Source organism: Dunckerocampus dactyliophorus, chromosome 2 (assembly GCF_027744805.1).
Source record: "Dunckerocampus dactyliophorus isolate RoL2022-P2 chromosome 2, RoL_Ddac_1.1, whole genome shotgun sequence".
NCBI lineage: Eukaryota > Metazoa > Chordata > Actinopteri > Syngnathiformes > Syngnathidae > Dunckerocampus > Dunckerocampus dactyliophorus.
Genome location: NC_072820.1, coordinates 32,596,858 through 32,619,339, shown reverse-complemented (window position 1 = coordinate 32,619,339; position 22,482 = coordinate 32,596,858). Strand labels below are relative to the sequence as shown.

The window sequence follows — 22,482 nt, the reverse complement described above, 5'->3', positions numbered from 1 at the left end:
ACACGTAAGGCTGTTACGCCAACTTCATTTTACATTATATCCTAACAGTGAATTTTAATGCAAGAAATGAGGCTGCAAACTCAGAGTTTTGGTAAGCTGTTGTTGTTCAAGCCATGTTGTTCCGATTCTATGTGCACTTTTCCGATGTGTGCCGGCAGCAACTGCCTGTATGTTTAAGTTTCATTCGTCTTGCTTTCTGTGTCACTTAGGTTAATTTAGGTTCTGTTGTTGCACACCTACCATGCTTATTTGTTTATCTGGGTGTTTTAGCCTGTTTCTTTGAGGTGGAAAAAGTCTGTTTATTTGTCAGGATCGCCATTAGCGCTGCTCTTAAAAACAAACAAACAAACAAAACAAAAAAACCCCAACAACAACAGTAGTGGATTATGGACAAAATCTGACGAATCCCATTCGATTATGAAAATCCTTACTTGATGACAACTTTAAGTGATCTAGCGCTGGGCATGATACATCCATTCAATGACTTTTGCTGGCTAAGAATGTGGAATTTTATCAATGTATCACTCATATAAGACATGCAGAGTCATTCAGACCCAACTAGTGTGCTGCTTTAATGCCTTAAGGGGATGCAGAGGAAATCAAAACAGTAAGGAAACACTGCCATTAAGTCAAAGAGAAAGAAAAAAATAATTCAAAGTGAAAGCCAGGAAATTGAAAATGAAAAACGACACTAAAAATACAAAAGTACTGTGAAGATGGACAAATTTGAAGACTGACAGTCAAATTTATACAATATAAAAAGTATCCAAACCTTACGTTCCAGACCAGACCGTGATAAATGAAATTCCACGAAGCGGCATTCCTTCATTATCAATATTGCATGGTGGCCAAGTGGTTAGCATCTTGGCCACACAGTCAATTCGAATCTCCGTTGGGCATCTCTATGTGGAGTTTGCATGTTCTCCCCGTGTCCCCCTCCCGTGTCCCCCCTGCCTGTGCATGCATGTCAGGTTAATTGGCGACACTAAATTGTCTATAGGTATGAATGTGTGTGAATATATGTGCCTGCAATTGACTAGTGACCAGCCCAGGGTGTACCCTGTCTCTCGCCCAAAGTCAGCTGGCATAGGCTCCAGCATACCCCTAGTGAGGATAAGCCCTAGTGAGGATAAGCGGCATAGAAAATGTATGAACTAAGCATACAAAACCTGTTTACAACGTTCTAAATACATTTTTATCATTATTAGAGCCCTCTAGACATGAAATAACACCCCTATAGTCACCTGTAAGCCATTTAAGACATAAACAAGATTCATACTTGTGTGTGTTACTATAAATGTTTTCCAGGGGAAACTGAGTGGCGGGTGGACAGGAAGTGACGTCAGTGGTTCGGAACTGAGTTTCAGCTTGCCATGGGTTACGGTCGCAACAGTAGCCCGTGTTTTTATTAGGGATTATTGTGCCTGTTGTGAGGTAATTCAAACCTGCAATAAAAGCGTGTTGTTCTGGCGATCAAGTCTGGTGTTTGTGTGACATTACACGATCAATATTGGCACCTAGTGACCAGTGCAGAATACTATCTAGAATACTATAATCTTCAATGTGTGTGTATATATATATATATATATATATATATATATATATATATATATATATATATATATATATATATATATATATATATATATATATATATATATATATATATATATAATGTATATATTACTAAATATACAACAGTGGCAAGAAATACTTCTATACTGAATAAAGCAAAATTTGTCCTGGACCAAAAATCACTCCACGCTCTCTATTGTTCTCTGGTTCTCTTTCTGTTTAACATCTTTCTGTGCACTAAATATCCCAATTTATGACGTGAACAACTGCGTCTTATAGTCCGGTGCAGCTTACAATATCCACAAATCTTTTTTCTCTCTCTAAATTTAGTGGGTGCATCTTATACACCGGTGCGGCTTATACACCAGAATTTGCGGTATTAGCAATTGAAACGAAAAGGGTGTAGGATTGAATAAGCTCTGCTTATTCCTACTCCTTTTGGACATATGACATTGTGAATTGTAATATGTGATATGTACCGAAGTAAAACGTATGTGCAAAATAAAATCAAAGAGGAAACAAGTTCTAAAATACTAGAAATGCAATATGCAACAAAAGCAAGACTTCATGTATGACGTCAAGCAACTATTACCTTGGATTATATGTTTGCATCGCTCACAGCTGGTCGGCCTGCGGAAGACGTGCTCCTGGAAACAATGAGTCTTGGGTGGTGCTGTGGGCTGACAAGGAGACTTGGGTAGAGTCTTGGAGCTGAGAGACAACGAGGGACTGATGGACGGAGAGTGGGACGACTCAGTAAGAGAGGGGTTGGGGCTGGCTGACGGTGAGAGGGAGGGCGATCGCTCGTAGGCCAAGGGCGATTCTGAACACGGGGGAGGCAACGGCGGTGGAGCTGGGGGGATAATGAGCGTGCAAGGTGGCCGTGCTTCACCGTTGCTACGCTGGAAAAAGTTGTCCACGCTCTTGCTGCGCATGACTGATTTGAAGGACAAGGAGCGCTTTAGTCGCTGCAGCTGCAAAACAAGCCGAAACAGTGTTAGCAAACTCTGGAGTATAACAACAAAAAAAACATAGACCTTCATGGAACTTTGGTCAGAAATTAGGGTATAGTCACACTTGACTGGTTCTGTTCTGTTAAAATGAACTAAAAATTATATAATTATACATTATATCAGCAGAACAAAATTACAATTTAGTACAAAAGATTTATTTTATTTTAGTTTGACTGTGTTACAACTTCATACATATGGTTTTTACTGGGCAACTTTTGGTCTGATGTAAAAAAAAAAAAAAAGTGCCAGTATAGAGCAGCAACAATTAATCGATGATTAATCGATTATCCAACTATTTTGGTATTCGAGTAATACTTTTTTTAAATTTAAAAATGTGAATATCCTCTCACTTCTGATTGTTTGAAGTGGGTATGACCTCAAGTTGTGAAAAGTTGAAATACAAAGACATTTCATTATGTAAAGACTCATATGACCCTGAATAATGTATGAGTGACAGTTTTCACAGAGGACAAGGTCAGGTGTTCCGCTAGAGGGGATAAACGGTATTAGAACACCTTCATCCTAAAATACGCTGTAACCCTTTTGAGTGTCCTTGCTCAGTCAGGCTTGTTTCTGATCTTCCATCTTCCATCACTCAGTTACACTCCCCTCCACTTCCCGAGTTCACAAATTTGCCACCCACAGCGAATGGACAACGATCAATATACCTTTAAATTCACGTTTGATTGCTTTCATTGAGTGGCCTGCACCTTGGCATCTGGTGCGGTCACTGATGCACATTCGACAACGTGTTTATCCAGCTCGCTCACTCTTTTTTTTTTTTTTTTAATCTGTCTGTATAAAAAAAACAGAGGAGCTGATGATGAAAAAGGCCGAGGGGATGGAGTATGGTGGAAATAACTTCTGAGGTCTCGTACGTCAAGGAAACAGCCTGAACGAGGACAAAGTGGCCGTTATACAGAACTGCAGGATACAATGTTTTAGACCTTATGTGTCCTCATCATGCTGATTGCACCTTTGAGCTTTGCTTGAAAGCCACTGAATCGCCATCCCCGCGCTCCCACGGTGGAAAAAGTCCAATCAATAATATTGAGCAAGTAGCTCTTCTTCCTCTCCGAGCTACACATTCAAAGATGCCAATTAGTGTGAGTGCTGAATAGTCGTCTACATTGACCCATTTTTTTGCCAGTTAAAATAAAAAAACTTTTCCTACCAGGAGATGAATGCCTGCTTTCTTCAATTGATGTCTCTGGGCTGAGAGGCACATTTAATAATGGATACTACTCAATTACATTTGTATCTTATCTGACTATTGGAGTAGCTTATAAAAACGTACAGAGGCCCCATAGACATAGGTTAACACATAAAGGTTAATACATTTTTGTGAAACTTAATGCCAAATTTCACCAGATTCGCAGCACCATTATATGATGTGTCTCTGTCCCGCGTGCTCAGTAAAATATGGCTATTGCAACAAAATATTCCACAAAGATGGTGGAAATTCTGCACAAAGGAAAAATGTGATGATGACCATAGAACAGGAAATGGAACGTATTGCATCACAGGAGTACCAGAGTGACAAAAGCACTACATGTGTCTGCACTGGGTGCTCAGTAAAGTATGGCTAAGGCAGCAAAATATTCCACAAACATGGTTAACATTCTGCAAAAGACGAATGGTAATGGTTTAATTTATTTTGAACATGCAAGTTACATTGGAATATATCGCATAGTACAATTCACAGTTCCACATGTCCAAAATGTAAGAAGAAGCAAAGCTTATTTAATCCTACCCGTTCTCTGTTTCACATCAAATGCAATACATTTGCTCACTTCCTGTATTCCAAATGTACTCTTTGCCAATTTTAAAATACATAGGAAAATGATAAGGCAGTATAACAATGTGGTACAATCGCAGTCAAAGTTTATAATCCCTGTAAATCAATTATATAACAGTCATCATAAATACATAATTATAACTGATGAAAGGTTAATAGTTGACAGAAACATAGTTGGATGATGAGTCAGTACAAACAATGTAATATTTCAAGAAGTCCTAAGAAATTAAGAGTTAGTAGTATGGCTGGGCGATATGGACCAAAACTCATATTCCGATATATTTAGGTTGAATATCGATATACGATATATATCCCGATATTTTGTAAGCACAGTGAGTTTAGACAAAATCAAAGCCAAATATGCGTGTCAAGTTGTTTTATTAAATTGTTTTTTAAATTATTTTTTATTTAAATATTTTATTACATTGTTTAATTAAATTGTTTTATTAAATACTTAACATGGAGATGTTTTTTGAAATTTTAACAGCTACATGCAAGATGCACATAAACAAATCTTATGTAAAAAAAGCCTCTAAAATAGAGTAGGCCATTCTCTTTTTGAAATAAATACAGAAAAAGTCAAATATAATTTTTTTTTATAACAAACCTTTAGCTATGCTCAAACACTCAGCTAATAACAAAAGAACAAAATATGAAAGAGTGCCCGGTTTAAGAGGAAATTTAAAATGTCAGCAACTCAAAAATACTTTCGATTGAACAGCAGTAATTTTTAGGTAAACTTTTCAACATTTTTAGAAGACACAAGCATGTCCTTATTTTGTGCCAGCAACACCGACCTGTCAACTGCATCACGCTAAGCAACTGTCTGACTTCCTTGTACATTTGTGGTACACATTGTCGTGCTCAATAATTGTGACTTCGAAGCTCGTTGGACATTGTGAGTCCATCGTTTTCAGCAGGATTTTAAAGCTGTTTTTTCCACTGTTGCAACGGGGACCATATCTTCGCAATGTGATAGGACATCACTTTATAATAGCAGACCACTTTGCTTTTCCTTTCATGACAAACACAACAGGAGTGCTGAGCTTCACACATTCCTCGTACTGGAGTTTGTGCCAAGTTTTAAGGTGGTCAAAAATATTTTGACATTGTGCTTAAAGTAAATATCGATATTTTTTCAATATCCATATGTCCCCCCAGCCGAGTTAGTAGTAAGTGCAAGAGTGTTGAGACATAGCATTGTATGTACACAGTGGTTCAGGACTCTTCCTCCTTGTACTTTGTAAACATGCTTGTACTGTTTCGTGAAATTGCTCATTTTAGTGGATTGTTTGAGTTCTTTACTCAATCCATCCCATAATTTGATTCCACATACTGATAGAATGAAAGTTTTTAGTGTCGTTCTCGCATGTAAGTGTTTTAAGTTAAATTTTTTCCTAAGGTCATATTTCTCCTCCCTTGTTGAAAAGAATTATTTTTTATTTTTGGGTAGCAGGCTATTGTTTGCTTTGTGCATAATTTTAACTGTTAGTCTACCAGAAGTTTACCAGATTAGCAAATTTTCATAATTGTGATTTAAGGAATGAAGGGTTTGTATGTTCTATATGTTCTGTAAGTGGCATTATGAATTATCCTGAATGACCTTTTTTGTAGTACAGGAAAAAACATGATTATGACAACAGCACAGGAAATTTAACTGATTGCATCATAGGAGTAGCAGAGTAACAGAAGCGCTACACATGTCTGTACTGGCTGCTCAGTACAATATGGCAAAATATTCCACAAAAATGGTGGACATTCTGCAAAAGAGGAAAAATGTGACTGAAAGAAAGAGATGGCGGATACAACCGGTGGAAATGAGTTTCCTTCGTAGGGTGGCTGGACTCACCCTAAGAGATAGGGTGAGGAGCTCAGTCATCTGGGAGGGACTCAGAGTAGAGCCGCTGCTCCTTCACATCAAGAGGCGCCAGTTGAGGTGGCTCGGCCATCTAGTCCGGATGCCTCCCGGGCGCCTCCCTGGTGAGGTGTTCTGGGCATGCCCAGCCGCGAGAAGGCCCCGGGGCAAAGCTAAGACACACTGGAGGGATTATGTCTCACAGCTGGCCTGGGAACACCTTGGTGTCTTCCTGGTGGAACTGGAAGAGGTGGTTGGAGACCGGGAAGTCTGTACTTCGCTACCGAGACGGCTGCCCCTGCGACCCGGACCCGGATAAGTGGAAGACAATGGAATGGATGGATTGAAGGAAAAATGTGATGATAACCATAAACCAGGAAATACTGCAACGTAAAAGTAACAGAGTAACAAAAGCGCTACACGTGTCTGTCCTGGCTGCTTGGTGCAATAAGGCCACAACAACAACATATTCCACAAAGATGGTGGACATTCTGCAAAAGAGGAAGAATGTGATGGCAACCATCGAACAGGAAATATTGTGACGTAGAAGTAACAGAACGACTAAAGTGTTACACATGTCTGTACTGGCTGCTCAGTGCAATATGGCCACAGTGACAACATATTCCACAAACATTGCAGACATTCTGCATAAAAGAAGTGTGATGATGACCACAGCACAGGAAATGACACTTTCTGCAATGTAACAGTAGCACAGCGACAAATGGTCAGTGTTCATGACTCCACCATAAGAAAGACACTGGGCAAAAACTGCCTGCATGGTAGAGTACCAAGACGAAAAGAACAAAAGAACATTAAGACTCGTCTCAATTTTGCCAGAAAACATCTTGATGATCCCCAAGACCTTTGGGAAAATACTCTGTGGTCTGACAAGACAAAGGTTTATCTTTATGGAAGGTGTGTGTCCCATTGCATCTGGCGTAAAAGTAACGCTGCATTTCAGAAAAAGAACATCATACCAACAGTAAAATATGGTGGCGGTAGTGTGATGGTCTGGGGCTGTTTTGCTGCTTCAGGACCTGGAAGACTTCCTGTGATAAATGGAACCATGAATTCTGAAGGAGAATGTCCGGCCATCTGTTTGTGAGCGCATGCTGAAACAAACTTGGGTTCTGCAGCAGGACAATGATCCAAAACACAACAGCAAGTCCACCTCTGAAGAAAAACAAATTTAATACTTCGGACTGGCCTAGACTTTGTAGTGGCCTAGTCAAAGTCCTGACCTGAATCCTATTGAGATGCTGTGGCATGACCTTCAAAAGGTGGTTCATACTGAAAAACCCTCCAATATGGCTGAATTACAACAATTCTGCAAAGATGAGTGGGCCAAATTCCTCCACAGCGCTGTAAGAGACTCATTGCAAGTTATCGCAAATGCTTGATTGCAGTTGTTGCTGCTAAGGGTGGCCCAACCAGTTATTAGGCTTAGGGGGCAATCACTTTTTTACACAGAGCCATGTAAGTTTGGATTTTTTTCTCCCTGAATAATAAAAAGTTTCATTTGAAAACTGCATTTTGTGTTCAGTTGTGTTGTCATTGACTAATATTTAAATTCGTTTTATGACCTGAAACATTTAACTGTGATAAACATGCAAAAAATAACAAATCAGGAAGGGGTCAAACACTTTTTACACCACTGTACTTGTAATAAATGGCCGATGTGTTTTCCTTCCAACTTTCTCATGCAATGCAAATCATTATTGAAGTTTAAAAATTGCTAAAAATTATTTATCAACAGCCTCTCTTCCAATTACCGTAAATTCCGCACGAGAAGCCGCCACTTTTTTCGCATGCTTCGAACCGTGTGGTATAAACAATGATGCGACTCATTTATGGCTAAAAGAACAACAGTTGCTATGATGCTTAGAGTGCAGATTTAGGAAATAGTGAAGTGGACACTAGTATCACGTTTTGAAAGCTTACGCAGTGATCGTGTTTTGATCTGACAAATCTTAAGTAAGTTTGATCAAGTGTAGAATTACTACAGCGACAGCTGGAAAAACAGCATCTCACGTCTCACTCATTGGCACGAACGAGTGAAGCTGGGAACATCGAGTATAGGTAGGCTTGCAAGGTTTATAGTGCGCCTTTCTGTGTAAATATTCCATGTTACAATGTGGACACCTGGGGCTTATAGACAAGTGTGGCCTATATATGTATTAAAAAAAATATTTTGGGGGAAAAAAAAACCTTGGAAACTCCTTTGTTACGTAGCATGAATGGAAGCTAGTGGGCTTAGTTTAGCAAGTGCAGCTGGGGGTGTGCGCGCACATGTGTGTGTGTGACTCAGGCTGGATGAGTATATTTTCCACTGTGTTGTGTTTGACTGCTTTAATGTAAGGACCATTTTACATTTCCCACTGACGACGTGCAGGTTCTGAGTGAAAAAAGACGAGAGGCACGTTTATCGACACACAACACATTCCGGCTTTCAAAATATGAGCGCTCTTTGTCACATTTGTCATTGTTGTAATTGTGTAAACAAAATAAGGGCGTCATTAAATATCTTACATTAGCAATGCGATTGGAATTACATCTGTGACTCCATCTTCCTTAATCACATGGACGGGCATTACAGTTTGTTGAAGATTTAGTAGCAATATGTGCTGAGGCTGACACCCCATTAGAAAAGTTAGCTACATCCTTTTCTCAATTACTGGAAAAAATGGGCCAATGATGCATTGCATCAATAAATGTAAGGATTTTTGCATTTTATTCACTAACCCAAATAGCACACACTCTATGCTGGTAAAATAAGTGGAAAAGGTAAAAAACTGAATTCTAAAATATTAAAACGGTGAAATATAAATGTCACAGTGAGGAGCTTTGTTCTTGAGTATGTTTTAAAATGAGCACATAGACTTTGCCCAAGGCTTCTATAAATAGGCTGTTGTGAGGAATGCTGGGATAAATTAATGATTGAATAGTGAGTGTGTGAGGAGAGCCGAGGCAAAAAGTCATCCTGCTGCCATGACCAGGGAGACATCTTCAAACAAATTATCCTTTTCTATTAGGGGGTGGCGGTTTATGGTTGCATGCCTCCAGGTGGGACGTATTTGTAGGGACTAGCATCACAGGGTCTTCTTCTTGCACATGTAAGTGCTGCAGGATGGTTCTCACATTGTGTCTGGAGCGGATCGCAATGTGAACGTGATTAGGCCGAAACCAGAGCTTTATATCAAAGGTGACCTCATTAGGCGCCACGCCAGCTGAGGCCCTCGTTAGGCCAGAGCAGAGCGCGACCTCTCTGACGACCTTTCTATGCAAATGCTCAGAACAAAAATCATTTTTTTTCTGGAACTCGGAAGTAGCTTTTGAATTATGTACGTTGTCAGTTTAGCAATTTTCTATTGAGATGAATGGAAATGCATTTCAAAACGGCAATGAAGGGAAAAAGAAAATGTGACAATTATGAAAGGGTTGCTAGGCAGAACAGACTGCCTCATATTTCCTCCAATAGTGGCATCGTCCATTTGAGTACATAAACACCATACCTTGAGTAGACACCTCCTCCAGTATGTAGGTGGCAGTAGTTATCATTACTATGACTGATACCACCATATGACGTGGCAGACGTCATACATGTCAACACATAGACAACATACAGTACAAAGCATGTAAGGAAGACATGGCATCTGTAAAGCTGACATTTATGGTGAAGCATAAAGTCAACGTGCTGCTTTTTAAAAATGAATATTGTTATTATTATTGATATAGTGTTCAACATTATTATGGCATATATTACTGATTACTGACCAACTGGTGGATTGCAAATGCCTTGTGAAAATGGCATTAAAATATTTAATATACAGTACAGCCTTGCTTTTTTAAATTATTTTGAAGTTAAAAATATTGAAAACATACTTTTTTAAAACATACGTTTACTAGGGGTGTAACGATTCATTTTAATAACGATTTGATTCGTATCACAATTCGTGGTTGCTGATATGATTCAAGGACGATATTGGTTCATTTACAACGATACAATCCGAAACGATTCAGTAACTTTAAATCGATTCAGTAAGTTTTTAGCCAAAAATTCAACCAGCGTGACCGTGAAATAAATACCTGGGCCCTGGACAATGCAGGTGAAGTTTCCTTGATTCCTGTTGTTTTTTGTAAGGGAATCAGGTAGAAATTATTAATAACGCCGAAATACTGCTTAAGAATAAATAATCAGAGTACAAAAAAATAGTTAAAAATGCAATGCAAAATCAGGATGAACAGAGGGTGGTATAGCTTACTATGATGAATTATTTACTTTAAATAGAGCAATCCAAACGTGCACTTTGCACCCAAGGGTGAGGGACATTATGCAAATTCCTCAGCAAATGAATGTGGTATGGTATCTTCAATTAGGTGTTGAAACCTTCTCACCTGTACTGGCCGATGGCAGCAGAGGCTTTTTTGTACTGATAATCCTCCTGATTAGAGCAGACATTTGAAAGAACAGTGCAGCAACTAGCACTAGCAAGAATACACACGTTGGGCGATGACTTCCCTTAGCGTCACTGCTACTGGACCGTAAACTACAGTCTAGAGGCATATAAAACGTCTTTACTTTGCATATTGTCCCTATAAATGTCACTTAAAAATAGTTTCAAATAAGGACAGATGAGTTAAATATGAATACTATATTACTATTATGTTGTATTATCATTATGATGTATTATTATCTATCTAGACATCCAAACAAAGCCTGCCGTGCTTAAATCCAATCTTTTATTTCTTAGTATTGATTCAATCGATTGATTACCTTTTAAACAATGTTAGATTGTCCGGATATATGTCGTCCAGAATGGACACTTGCTGGACACCTTTTGCACTTTTCAAACGACATGGCACAATAAGCCACAGGCGTTGTAGCTTTGCTGGCGTTTGAGGTGGCTGATAAGGTTTTTTTGTGTGCTCACAGGGTTTGTTCATAAGTAAGCTCAGGGGAAGTTACGACAGGCCGTTAACGTCACAAGCAGGAGAAAAAAGGCATGCTTGATTTGCTCACCCGGACAGTACTGGTAATTTCGCCTCATTGGAGCCTTTTTTGAAATTATCGATTATCTGAGCTATTTTTATCTTCTTATTAATGTATTAATTAATTTATTTATTTAATGTTTTGGATTTATCAACATCACATCATAATTCCCTCTATCCATCCATCAATTTTTTATGCCGCTTATCCTAATTAGGGTCGCGGGGGTATGCTGGAACCTATCCCAGCTGACTTTGGGCGAGAGGCGGGGTACACCAGCCAGCCTGGTCGCCAGCCAATCACAGGGAATTCCCTCATTTTGACCCAATACTTATCAGTCTGATAATTATCGTGCGCCCCTAATTATTAGTAGCTTTATTTGTATAGTAATGATCTGGACCTCAATCAAGGCCGAAAATTCACCTCATCATTAATTTAAAGCATCACCACCTCTCCTCTGTGGATGTAAATATCACATCGCCTGACATCTTATCATCCGTTTTATGTTGCAGCACATGTCCAGGAGACACACACAAGCATATCTCTCTTGGTCAGAGGACAAGTAGCGCCCTGCTAATGGTGATAAACAAGAGTCCTTGTCCACAGCGACTGCTGTGGCACAGTAGCTCTCTTTTTTCCCCCACTTTTATCCTTGGAGAAGTTGCATTCATGCGCTGCACTTGTGCACTTCTCGCGAACCCACTTGATGTGACATCTGCGGGGACGGCGGCTCAAAGAGAAACATCACCTTTTATGCAGCTATCAGCCAGTCACTCCAGCATAAGCAAAGCTCTTTTTCCACAGAGAATGAATTGGTAGGTATTTGCATTTTATTTGCTTTACCTGGCTGCATAGATTGAGAAAATAAAGATGCAAACGAGAAGAGATGGACAAAATAAAGAAGAAAAACCATTTCTAATACTGTATTTTGACCCACTTATAAAACAAAGCAGGGGTGGGGAAGCATTTTTGTCCTTATAAAGTCTAACTAAATTCATAAAAACATATCAAACCAATGTTTATGACTACAGTATATATAATGGATGACGACAATAGATGACGACAGCCTTCACGCCACCTCCTCTTTGAGTAATAAGACATGGCGCCAGACCAGTTTGTGAAACCAATGTCGCCAACAAGTCATCACCCAGCTGGCAGACCGGGGCGGAAGTGGTCGGGGAAACATTGCTCGTTTGGATCGGAATGTGCGGCCATCCCAACCATCGAGCACCAGGTTCTGCCAGTACTCCAGCTTAATGTTGAGGGCATCACTTATCGCCAAACTGGAAGTCACCCACCACCTCGCTGACTCCCACAGAGAAGCATCCTCAAACTGCTCGGTTTCCAACTTGCTGGGTCCAGCTACAGCTAACAGCATAGATTTGCAACCTTTGTCAGGAATGACATTGGCTGGATAGACACTGGCCAGTCTCCAGCAGGCTCGAACATCGAATGGCTGTTGACTAAAGTGCAGGACATCGGTTGTCAACATTTATAAGCCTCCATCATCAATGCTGACCATGGCATCTCTCCCACTGGCACCTGCACCCACACCTGCACCCGCCATCTACGCAGGGGACTTCAACTGCCAACACACAGTGTCTCACCAAACGAAGAGACACTAAGCCAGTGGGCCTCCACCACCAATGTATTGCTGCTGTTTGACCCAAAAGAACCCCCGATCTTCTTTTCTGCACACTGGAATACATACACCAACCAGACTTGGCCTCTGCAGTATATCACAGTAGAAGCCCAAAGCCGGAGAGGCGGGTTCTGGAAAGGTTCCCTCACTCACACCATCGACTGTCCATCTAAAAGTCCCATCTCTGGTGCAGCCGGTAGCAGGGAAACCTGTCAGGAGATGGAACTTCCGAAAGCCAAACTGGCAGTTGTTTTCTGCGAAGACAGAAAGACAATCAGCCTGCCTCGCAGACCCAGACACTGCCGATATGGACAATGCATATGCAACCTACTGCGAAATACTCCTTGGGGCAGCAAGAAAAAACATCCCCCGTGGCTACAATGCAACCTACATCCCAGGGTGGGATGCAGAGTGCAGCCATCTCCTGCATGTCCATCAGCAGGCAAGCTCCAGCAAAGAATCAGACAAGTCTGCAACAGCACTCCTGCAGAAGCTGGAGGATAAGGTGGATCGAAGTCGTGGAGTCAATGGATTTCACCCACTCCAGTCGCAATGCGTGGTGGACAATCAACCAGCTGACAGGCAGAACAACATCGGCCCCCAGCAAATCACATCAGGTCCCAGCTCATCAAGAACAGCTGCTTCCCAGGTGCAGACAAGAACTTTGGCCGCTCAACATCACACAGGGTATCTTCCCTGTATAGGGCAGCCAGCGTGGATGTCAACAGCTGGGGCTCCAGGTGGCCATAAGCAAACTAAAACAAGGGAAGGCACCAGGCCATGACTACATCCACCCCGAGTCTGTGATCCACTAGGCCGCAAATAAAACTGCATGGCTCTGTTCGTTCTACTCGGTATGTTTCAGGAGGTCATAGCTGCAGTCATAGCACTTCCAAAGTCGAACAAACCTGCTGTAGACCCGAAGTCCTACAGACCAATCTCACTTCTCTGTGTCCCATTCCAGATCTTGGAGAGGTTGAACCACAGCCGCATCGAGCCAGTGGTGGACCCCCAACTTCTACGAGAACAGGCCTGCTTTTTTCAGTGCCGGGCAACAGTGGACCAGGTGACACTACTTATTCAGGATATTGAGGACAGTTATCAAGAGAACGAGAAGGCTGGAGTAGTGTTGTAGTGTTGTAATGTTTTCGGCAGGTTTTTAAATCTGTTTTTTCCACTGTTGCAATGGGGATCATGTCTTTAGCAATTTGATTGGACACCTCTTTATAATAGCACACTACTTCGCTTTTGCTTTCTTGAGGATGCAAGAGGAAAATCAAGCAAGCGAGCTTTGTGATGTGGCAGGAGTTGTGCAGCCAGCGCACAGCTTCACGCATTCCTCGTATTGGAGTTTGTGCCAAGTTTTAAGGTGGTGAAAAATATATATTTTTTAATGCTCTGAATTCAACGTACCTCCACATTACTGTGCTACTACTTTTCCCTTGCTGACGAATTCTTCCACTGCAGATGCTGTCGCTTCGACTGAGCTGTCGGGCTTCTGCTCTGCCCGTTCTCCCTCCTCCTGCATGCAGTGATGAGGGAGATACAGCGCAAATCCAGTCTATATCGATATGAACGATATGGTTCATATCGATATATCGCCCAGCCCGATAGGCAGCTGGCATCTACAACTCAACATTGGCAATACAGTAACAGCAGCCTACAATCTCAACAACAGAGAAGCCAAAAGGTAACTGACTGTACTCATCAACAACAAGCGCCTGGAGTTCCAGCAAGCCCCGAAGTACTTTGGCGTACATTTGGACAGAACACTCTCCTTCAAACAACATCATAAAGAAGTGATGGCTAAAGTGTCTTCAAAGGTCTCACTAATCTGGTGTGCCGCGGGCACTAGCTAGGGTGTCTCTGCCAAGGTGCTACAAATAGCCACGCAAGCGCCTGGTCTTCTCCGCAGCTGAATACTGTGCTCCAGTCTGGTGTGGAAGCCCTCATGTCAAGAAGGTTGACGTTGTTATAAACAACAGCCTTCGGACCATAACTGGCTGCCCTAACCCTCCAACAGTAGGCTGCTACTCTTGCCCTAGCCAGAAAGGCCCTGAGAAACGAATGGCACATTCTGCACAACACCACCACGACAGTGTCGCCCCCAAGCAGACTAAAATCCCGCCATGCACACGTATCCATCGCTACATCCAGGACCCGGGAGTTGGCATCAAAGGAGATGATCTGCCCCAACGGCAGTGGATCCTGTTGAACCGTCTGCGAACTAAGATTGGATGCTTCAAAGCATCGCAAAGTGGGGCCTGGCAGACCAAACTGCATGTGAATTCAGGGAGCCTGACCAGACAGCAGACCACATTACCAAAAACTTAACAACAAATTTCCGTCAAATAGGATTCAATATTAATAAATGGAATATTTTCGTAGTTATGGCATAAAAAAACTTATTTACGATCTTCTAAATATGCTTTTTACATTATTACAGTCATAATAATGTTAAAATAACATTATTACAGTCATAATAATGTTAAAATAATAATAATAAGAAGAAGACATGGAATAACACTCCTATAGTCACTTTTACATTTGTATTACCCAATATAGTAGAAATAATCAGAGAAAATAAGACATATTCGAAATAAATGAGATAAAAAAAATTTTGGACAGCATACGTCCAGTATACTTCCTTGTGGTTTTAAATGGCTTTACACTCGTATTACCCGATAAAGTACACAGAATAAGAGTAAATAAGCCATGTAAGGACTAAATACAACTCCTGCTTGAGCAGCGTCATAGTAATGGGCGCCACACACGAAACTCATTGCCAACACGTAGTAAACCCTGCACACGGGAGGCAACACGGTTTTGATTGGCTGGCAGATGTGGAGGGAATTTGGGGGTATCAAAGTAGTTCAGAGGAAGAAAAGCGGACGGTGTTGATCGAATACTCTTGCTACTACTGGATCTTGTCGGTGTAAATTAATGTAAACTTACCTGATGTGTTTACTCTGGCGCCAACGAGTTCCCATGCCGCTGCTTTTTTCGTTATATCTTTATATTTTTTTTTAGAAATGCCAAAAAGCTCTGGGAAATCTGTTTAACCGCGAGAGCATACAGATTAGCATCTAGTCTGCTCATTAGTTGATCAATGAAACTCCCACTGATTGGTTGATTGATTGATTGATTGAAAATGTTTCAACTATCTGGGATTGCGTCGCAAGTCAGCGTGAGCACGATGACATGCACAAGCACAAACTTTCACATGCACAGATTTCGCATGTCACTTGGCTGGACGGTGACTAGCGATATTCGCCCTATCGTGCAGTTTCCACTGAAAATGAATGGAGTAGAGGCGATGTTACCTCCCATGTGTGGTGTCCATAAATGTGTTCCCTAGGGAAACTTAGTGGGTCTGGTGTCTGTCTCACCGAACACCGACACCTAGTGGCCAATGTAGAATACAGTACTGTACTACATTCACAATTACAATGCTTCTTCTGCCTTGTATTTGTATTTCAGTTCATTTAGTTAGTTCAAGAATAGAACAATAAGTACAATTTGCTTAAATATGCTAATTTTTTACTACTAATAAACCATATTTAACCACAAAACAGTGATGATCTATTAATGAATACAGTTTTTGAAAACCTGCGATATAGCGAGGGAGTGATAATCGAACCGTGATATTGCGAGCGACGACTGTAATACAGTAATTGTTAATGAGATATATTATCCGATATTACCTGTATCACCTATAACACAAAAGCAAAGACGTTGATGTTTTGTTGAGATAGCTTAGCATATTTTGTGCTACATTGCATTAGTTTTAGCATCTTTAATGCACAAAATGTATATGAAAGTCCTGTACCAGCAAGCAATAAGTGAAAATGCAATAGCGACCACAGAACAGAAAAAGAAGAACTCTCTAGCCTGGCTGCTCAGTACAATATGCGCTATAATTACAGAAGCTCCTTTAGCATGTAAACAAACTATAATGTTTGGTAAAAAAGCGCAATGCATCAAGTCAGGCTTTATATCTTTATCATATGAGGTCTACCTAATGGAGTGTATATTGCAAGAGGAGATATTAGGTAAGAGTGTGATGATTAAGCGTGAAGTGATGCCAAGGAGGAGGGGGGAGAAAACGTCAGGGAATTGAGTGTGAAGAGGGAAGTGGGGGGGTAGAAGGGAAAATTTGCCATAAGTCCACCTCATAAAAACGTCTGTGCTGGCCGAGGCTGTGATGGGCTTGTGCTAAAAAGGCCCAGTGGAGCGGAGCTGAGCACAGATGCAGAATGCTTTCTCAGCATTTACTGCCGAGCCCGCTGAGCACTCCACTCCCTTTCCTGTCGTCATCCTTCTCACTGCACAACTTCAGTGGGCGTGTGCGTCCGTCATTAGGAGCAGTGATAACATTTAGGTAGCCTTCACCTTGGCTGCAAGGGAGGGGGGGGGCAATTTATCCCGCTGTCACAACCTCCATTGGAAGTCCTTTAGGAGGCTGGTGGGTCCACTTACAGACGTAATAGACACACCGTGAGGGATGGGAGTGAGGGTTGATGAAGAGTGAAAAAAGAGGGAAAAGTGTGATGATGACCACAGAACAGGAAACGGAACTTATAACAACCGGGCGGCACATGCATCTCTGTCCTGCCTACTCAGTACAAAATGGCTCAAGCTGTCAATAGTAAAAGAAGAACTGTTTGCTCGTTTAGTGAGTGAAAAGTAAGTAAAAAAAATAAAATAAAATAAATACCGTAATGGCCATGTTCTAATCTTGTGACATCTCCCTTACTTCAGGTGTACAACTAATTGTTTAAGTACTGTGAAGCTTGTGAGTCAGTGAGGAAACAGTAGCTCTTTCTTTGGCAGGAGCCAGTCACAAGCTATAGGGAACTCACAACAAGTTTGTCAACACATCGGAAATCGCAGTTTATTCGACAACAATAATGACGCTATCAATAAAAGTAGAGACGTATACTGCAAAGGTAATTAATTTATCAAGTACAGTGGAACCTCGGTATGCGTGTTTCTCGGTTAATGTTGAAAAATGATGCCACAATTTTGCCTTGGTTTGCAGTCAGTCTCCGGTTAGCATACAATATGATGCGCGCCTTGTTGTGTTGTTAATACACTGCATGAGTCCAACTGTGTTCTTCATGTATTTTCATCACATCAACATCCTTCCTTGTTAGCATCCTATTAGCTAGCTAAACAAAATGGCAACGGGAACCGGACGTCCGCTACGAACGTTTCCTGTCTATGATGTCATCAGTGGTTGTGTCTCAAAAACACATTGTTATAGTTTACAAATATAGTTTAACATGCATAAAACAATTTTAAATACATGTAAAGGTTAAAGGTTACTTTTACCTACATTGAAGATGTTCCCAAAAGACACAATGTGGCATCGAGACCAACAACAACCATCTTCCTGTTTTGTCATTAGTTATTGTTGGAATTCAATAGTGTTTATCACCTTCTTTGTCAGATTGCTGGCACTTGCAATTTTCTTTGGCTCTATTTTGGGTTATTGGAGGTGAGAAACACTATTGTATTCAATAAATAACTCATGACAAAATAGGAAGACGGTAGTGGTTGATCTCGCTGCCACATCATGTCACAGAATCACATCTTCACTGAAAGTAAAAGTAACTTAAATGTTGATTTATCTTTTTCATTCATCATTTATATGTATTTATATGCATTTGAAATTGTCTCCTGCATATACAGTAAAACTATAAATGTAAAACTATAAAAACATGTTTTGTGTGAACATTTTTGGCTGTCTGGAACATATTAATTTCCATCCATCCATTTTCTATACCGCTTCTTCCTCATTAGGGTCGCGGGGGCATGCTGGAGCCTATCCCAGCTGACTTCGGGCGACAGCCAGCCAATCGCAGGGCACATATAGACAAACAACCATTGGTAGTGAATACCAAGAAGTTGAAATTGAAAAACAACACTGGAAAAAAAAAGCAAGCAAAAATGACGGACATGAAGTAGAAGACACAGATAAAAAAAAAAAAAACAGATCATAATGTAAAAACAATATCCCAGCTGACTTCAGGCGAGAGGCGGGGTACTGGACTGGTCGCCAGCCAATCGTAGGGCACGTATAAACAAACAATCATTCACACTCACATTCATACCTATGGACAATTTAGAGTCGCCAATTAACCTCACCTGCATGTTTTTGGAATGTGGGAGGAAGCCGGAGTACCCGGAGAAAACCCACACGCACACGGGGAGAACATGCAAACTCCACACAGAAATGCCCAGGGGAGAATCGAATCGAGAATCTCCAGGCTGTTACTGTGTTGGCCAACGTGCTAACCACTACACCACCGTGCGGCCGACATATTAATTTGATTTACATTATTTGTTATGGGAAGAATGGATTCGGTTAACGTCTGCTTCGGTTAGAGTGGGACGTTCTGGAAGGAATGAATGACACTGACCAAGGTTCCACTGTACACAAAATCTCATTTTAGTTTAAAGAAACGTGACGCTGTCGGCCTTCTTCTTCATCATGCAGCGGTTAGCTTCTTTTTACACAAGGTGAAAAGGTGCAATGCACAAATAAAACACGTCTTTCTATCAATGCTCCATCTCCCCTTCCTTATACGCTACTTGCTGTTGTCAAAGGGTGGCAAAGGCAGTTACTTTACAGTACAATAGTATTATTATGTATACTTAACTTATTTTTACACTTGTACCTTCAGTTATGAATGTTAAATTGATGCATGAAGTTGCCACTTTCTTGAATGCTGCGCCTTCACCCCAAGTCAAAAGTGGATAGTTTAGTTTCCTGCAGTGGTTAACTTCTTTTTACACTTGCGCAGCAGTCAAGAAGTTCAAACTCTGCTTGTGCATCCTTTCTACAATCTGAGGATAACACAGATAACACCCTATTGTGTTATTAGCAAGTCCAGGGTGGCCATTTGTTGTGAATTATGACCTTGGCCCGCCGGTTATAGACACAGCAAACATCTGCTATGGGATTGGCTCATAAATTCACGGGGGGCACCTCAACGCCCGCCATCAACAACATGAACGCTTGGCTCATTGATGGAGGGTTCTGGAAGAAGGGGTGGCAGGGGACAAAAAAATAAAAACCCTCAATGTGATTTGTAGGTGCATTGCTGCTACTGCCAATGCTCAAACATGCTGTAGGTCGAGTTAGTACCTAGAATTTGCAATTGTACATTTTCTCAAAATGTATTACAAAAATCTGTATTTTCGGCAGGTTTTTCAGAATAATGACGTTGAATACTCCTCAAATATGTCATTCATTCCATATTATTTACTCAACTGTAGAGAGTACCAGGTGTTTATTTGAAGTAAAGAGTCATATCAATAAAAATAGTGCTACAGTGCAGTTGGAAGCAAGTACTTCAGTAACATAAAAGACACATTTGCCCGAGTGTTCGCACGTGCTGCACGGCTATAAGACCATGCCAATGTGGACTTTGCACCTTTTATTTCTTTAGTGATTTGTTTTATTTTACCCCACCAACATACTCTATTTCTTTGTATTGATTGATTTGCTCATTTCATCAGTGCAGGTCATTGATATTTTGCGAGTTTTCTTCTTGGTCATTTTGGATTTGAAATGTTGTGCATGCACTCAACACACATACATTACGCATCGACAGCAGGAATCATGTGATCTTTACAGTGCAACCGTAAAGGTCAAACTACTTGTAAGGATTAAAGCAGCTTAAACGAGTTGTGTGAGACCCGTGGCTGCTACGACTAAGTAGCCTCACAATTTTTTTTGCTGTTAAAAACACACAAAGGTAATACAACCACAGGGTACAAGCTTTTCAAACAAAATAACACCTCAAAAATAGTTTTGCTTTACAAGTACCATCGTTTTTGCTACCTTCACTTAGCAGCACAGTTTAGTTTTGAATATGTGGCTTGTAGCCGCAAGCATATGGAGAACCTTTTAGTGATTACATTTGTATTTGCACAATTACTGTATATATGTCTTTGGTAGACACCCAGTCCACGAGACGAAATGAAACACGAGATTGGGTCTACGAGAACGAAACAAGATTTTAACATTACTTTTAAGAAAAGTACAATGAAAAAATATTTAAAAATATATGACAATATATTGCAATCCGCTAATTTAATTTATTCTACGTTAAACTCTTCTGCACTGTGTGTATGCTTATGGCCCCACCTCCACCCACCGAGACAAAGAGCGTGTACGACTGACAAAAGGGCTCACTCCATTCATGCCAAAATGATCAAGTTCATTTTTATTGTGTGATGAATTAATTGATTTCTTTTATCGTCCCAGGGCTAGTGCCCAATAAACGTTTCTTCACTGAAAGAGAAATTGTCACGTTTTAATATCACAAGACCTTGTGACATGAGCCCTAGTCTTTAGTATGCTATTTTTATATAAAGTCTCAGGTGTTGCCGAGTACCATTAGATCCCCGCGCACCACGAGTGATACATGCGCCACACTTTGAGAACCAGTAGTGTTACACACTCATAAGCGTTGCGTTACCTTTGATTCCGGCTGGCTGGGCACAGTAGCTTGTGGTCGTTGGAGGTCCCGGTGCTGTGGCTCGCTCTCCTTCTCACTGATTTCCGTCATCTTGAGTGGAATTTTAAAAAAAAAGTCCTCGCTTGATGGCAAAACTGCAAGAAATGAATGGGGAAAACTAGGCGAGGGACGACATGAACATCGTTAGGAGTCCGTCGATTCAATTCATCTGGGAACTTATTTGTGTGATATATCCAGTCAAAAGCGTTCCATTAATGGCTGTAGATGATAAACCCTTTATTTATGGCAATTCTGGAGCGTGGAAGGTTCCACTACTCGCTGTCTGGTTTCTTTCTGTTATCCACCGGCTACATTTCATCTCCTCCCGGACGCGCTCTACAACAACTTTGATTTCCCAGTGACGCAACATCATCCTCCGTCCTGATTGGTCCAGATGACCAACTACGCGTAATGAGAAGCATCGGAATTGGTTGGCTTTATTGCTTGTGGGCGGTACATTGCTGATTGGTGACAAATGCGTTCATATCTTGACGCCCACTATGATGATTATGTATTTTATGCAAAGCCACGCCTCCTTCCAAGTGTACAATTCTAAAATCGCTGTTTACTAGTTCTTCAATGTAAGCAAATTAGCAGTTATATTAAAATTGTCACACTACAATGGTTCAGATCATCAAACAAATTTAAATATTAGTCAATGACAACACAACTGGGCTGCACAGTGGCCAAGTGGTTAGCATGTTGGTCACACAGTCAGGAGATCGGGAAAACCTGGGTTCAAACATAACTGAGATTAATTGACATCTATCAGTCTGGAAAAGGTTATAAAGCCATTTCAAAAGTTTTGGGACTCCAGCGAACCACAGTAAGATCCACAAATGGCAAAAACATGGAACACGACCCCACAACATCTTGATGATCCCCAAGACCTTTGGGAAAATACTCTTTGTCTGACGAGACAGAACTTTTTGGAAGGTGTGTCTCCCATTACATCTGGCATAGGAGAATGTCCGGCCATCAGTTGGTGACCAACAGATGGCCAACTTGGGTTCTGCAACAGGACAATGATCCAAAACACACCAGCAAGTCCACCTCTGAATGGCTGAAGAAAAACAAAATG

At 41.0% G+C, this 22,482-nt stretch overlaps 1 protein-coding gene across 3 annotated transcripts in view; it reads right to left on the bottom strand.

Annotated features, from left to right (window-relative positions):
- LOC129177554 (SH3 and cysteine-rich domain-containing protein 2-like) overlaps positions 1-22,012 on the bottom strand; it is a 45,798-nt gene extending 23,786 nt beyond the window's left edge. Inside the window, exons 1-2 of one of the 3 annotated variants that reach the window (XM_054768797.1) lie at positions 21,363-22,012; positions 2,168-2,549 (exon numbers count right to left, since the gene is read on the bottom strand). In XM_054768797.1, the coding sequence (XP_054624772.1) occupies positions 2,168-2,549; positions 21,363-21,452 (472 nt within the window). In that variant the 5' untranslated portion in view covers positions 21,453-22,012. The remainder of the gene's footprint in view (positions 1-2,167; positions 2,550-21,362) is intronic. The other 2 variants (XM_054768795.1, XM_054768796.1) reach the window with 2 other exon arrangements.
- Between the last annotated feature and the right edge of the window lie 470 nt (positions 22,013-22,482).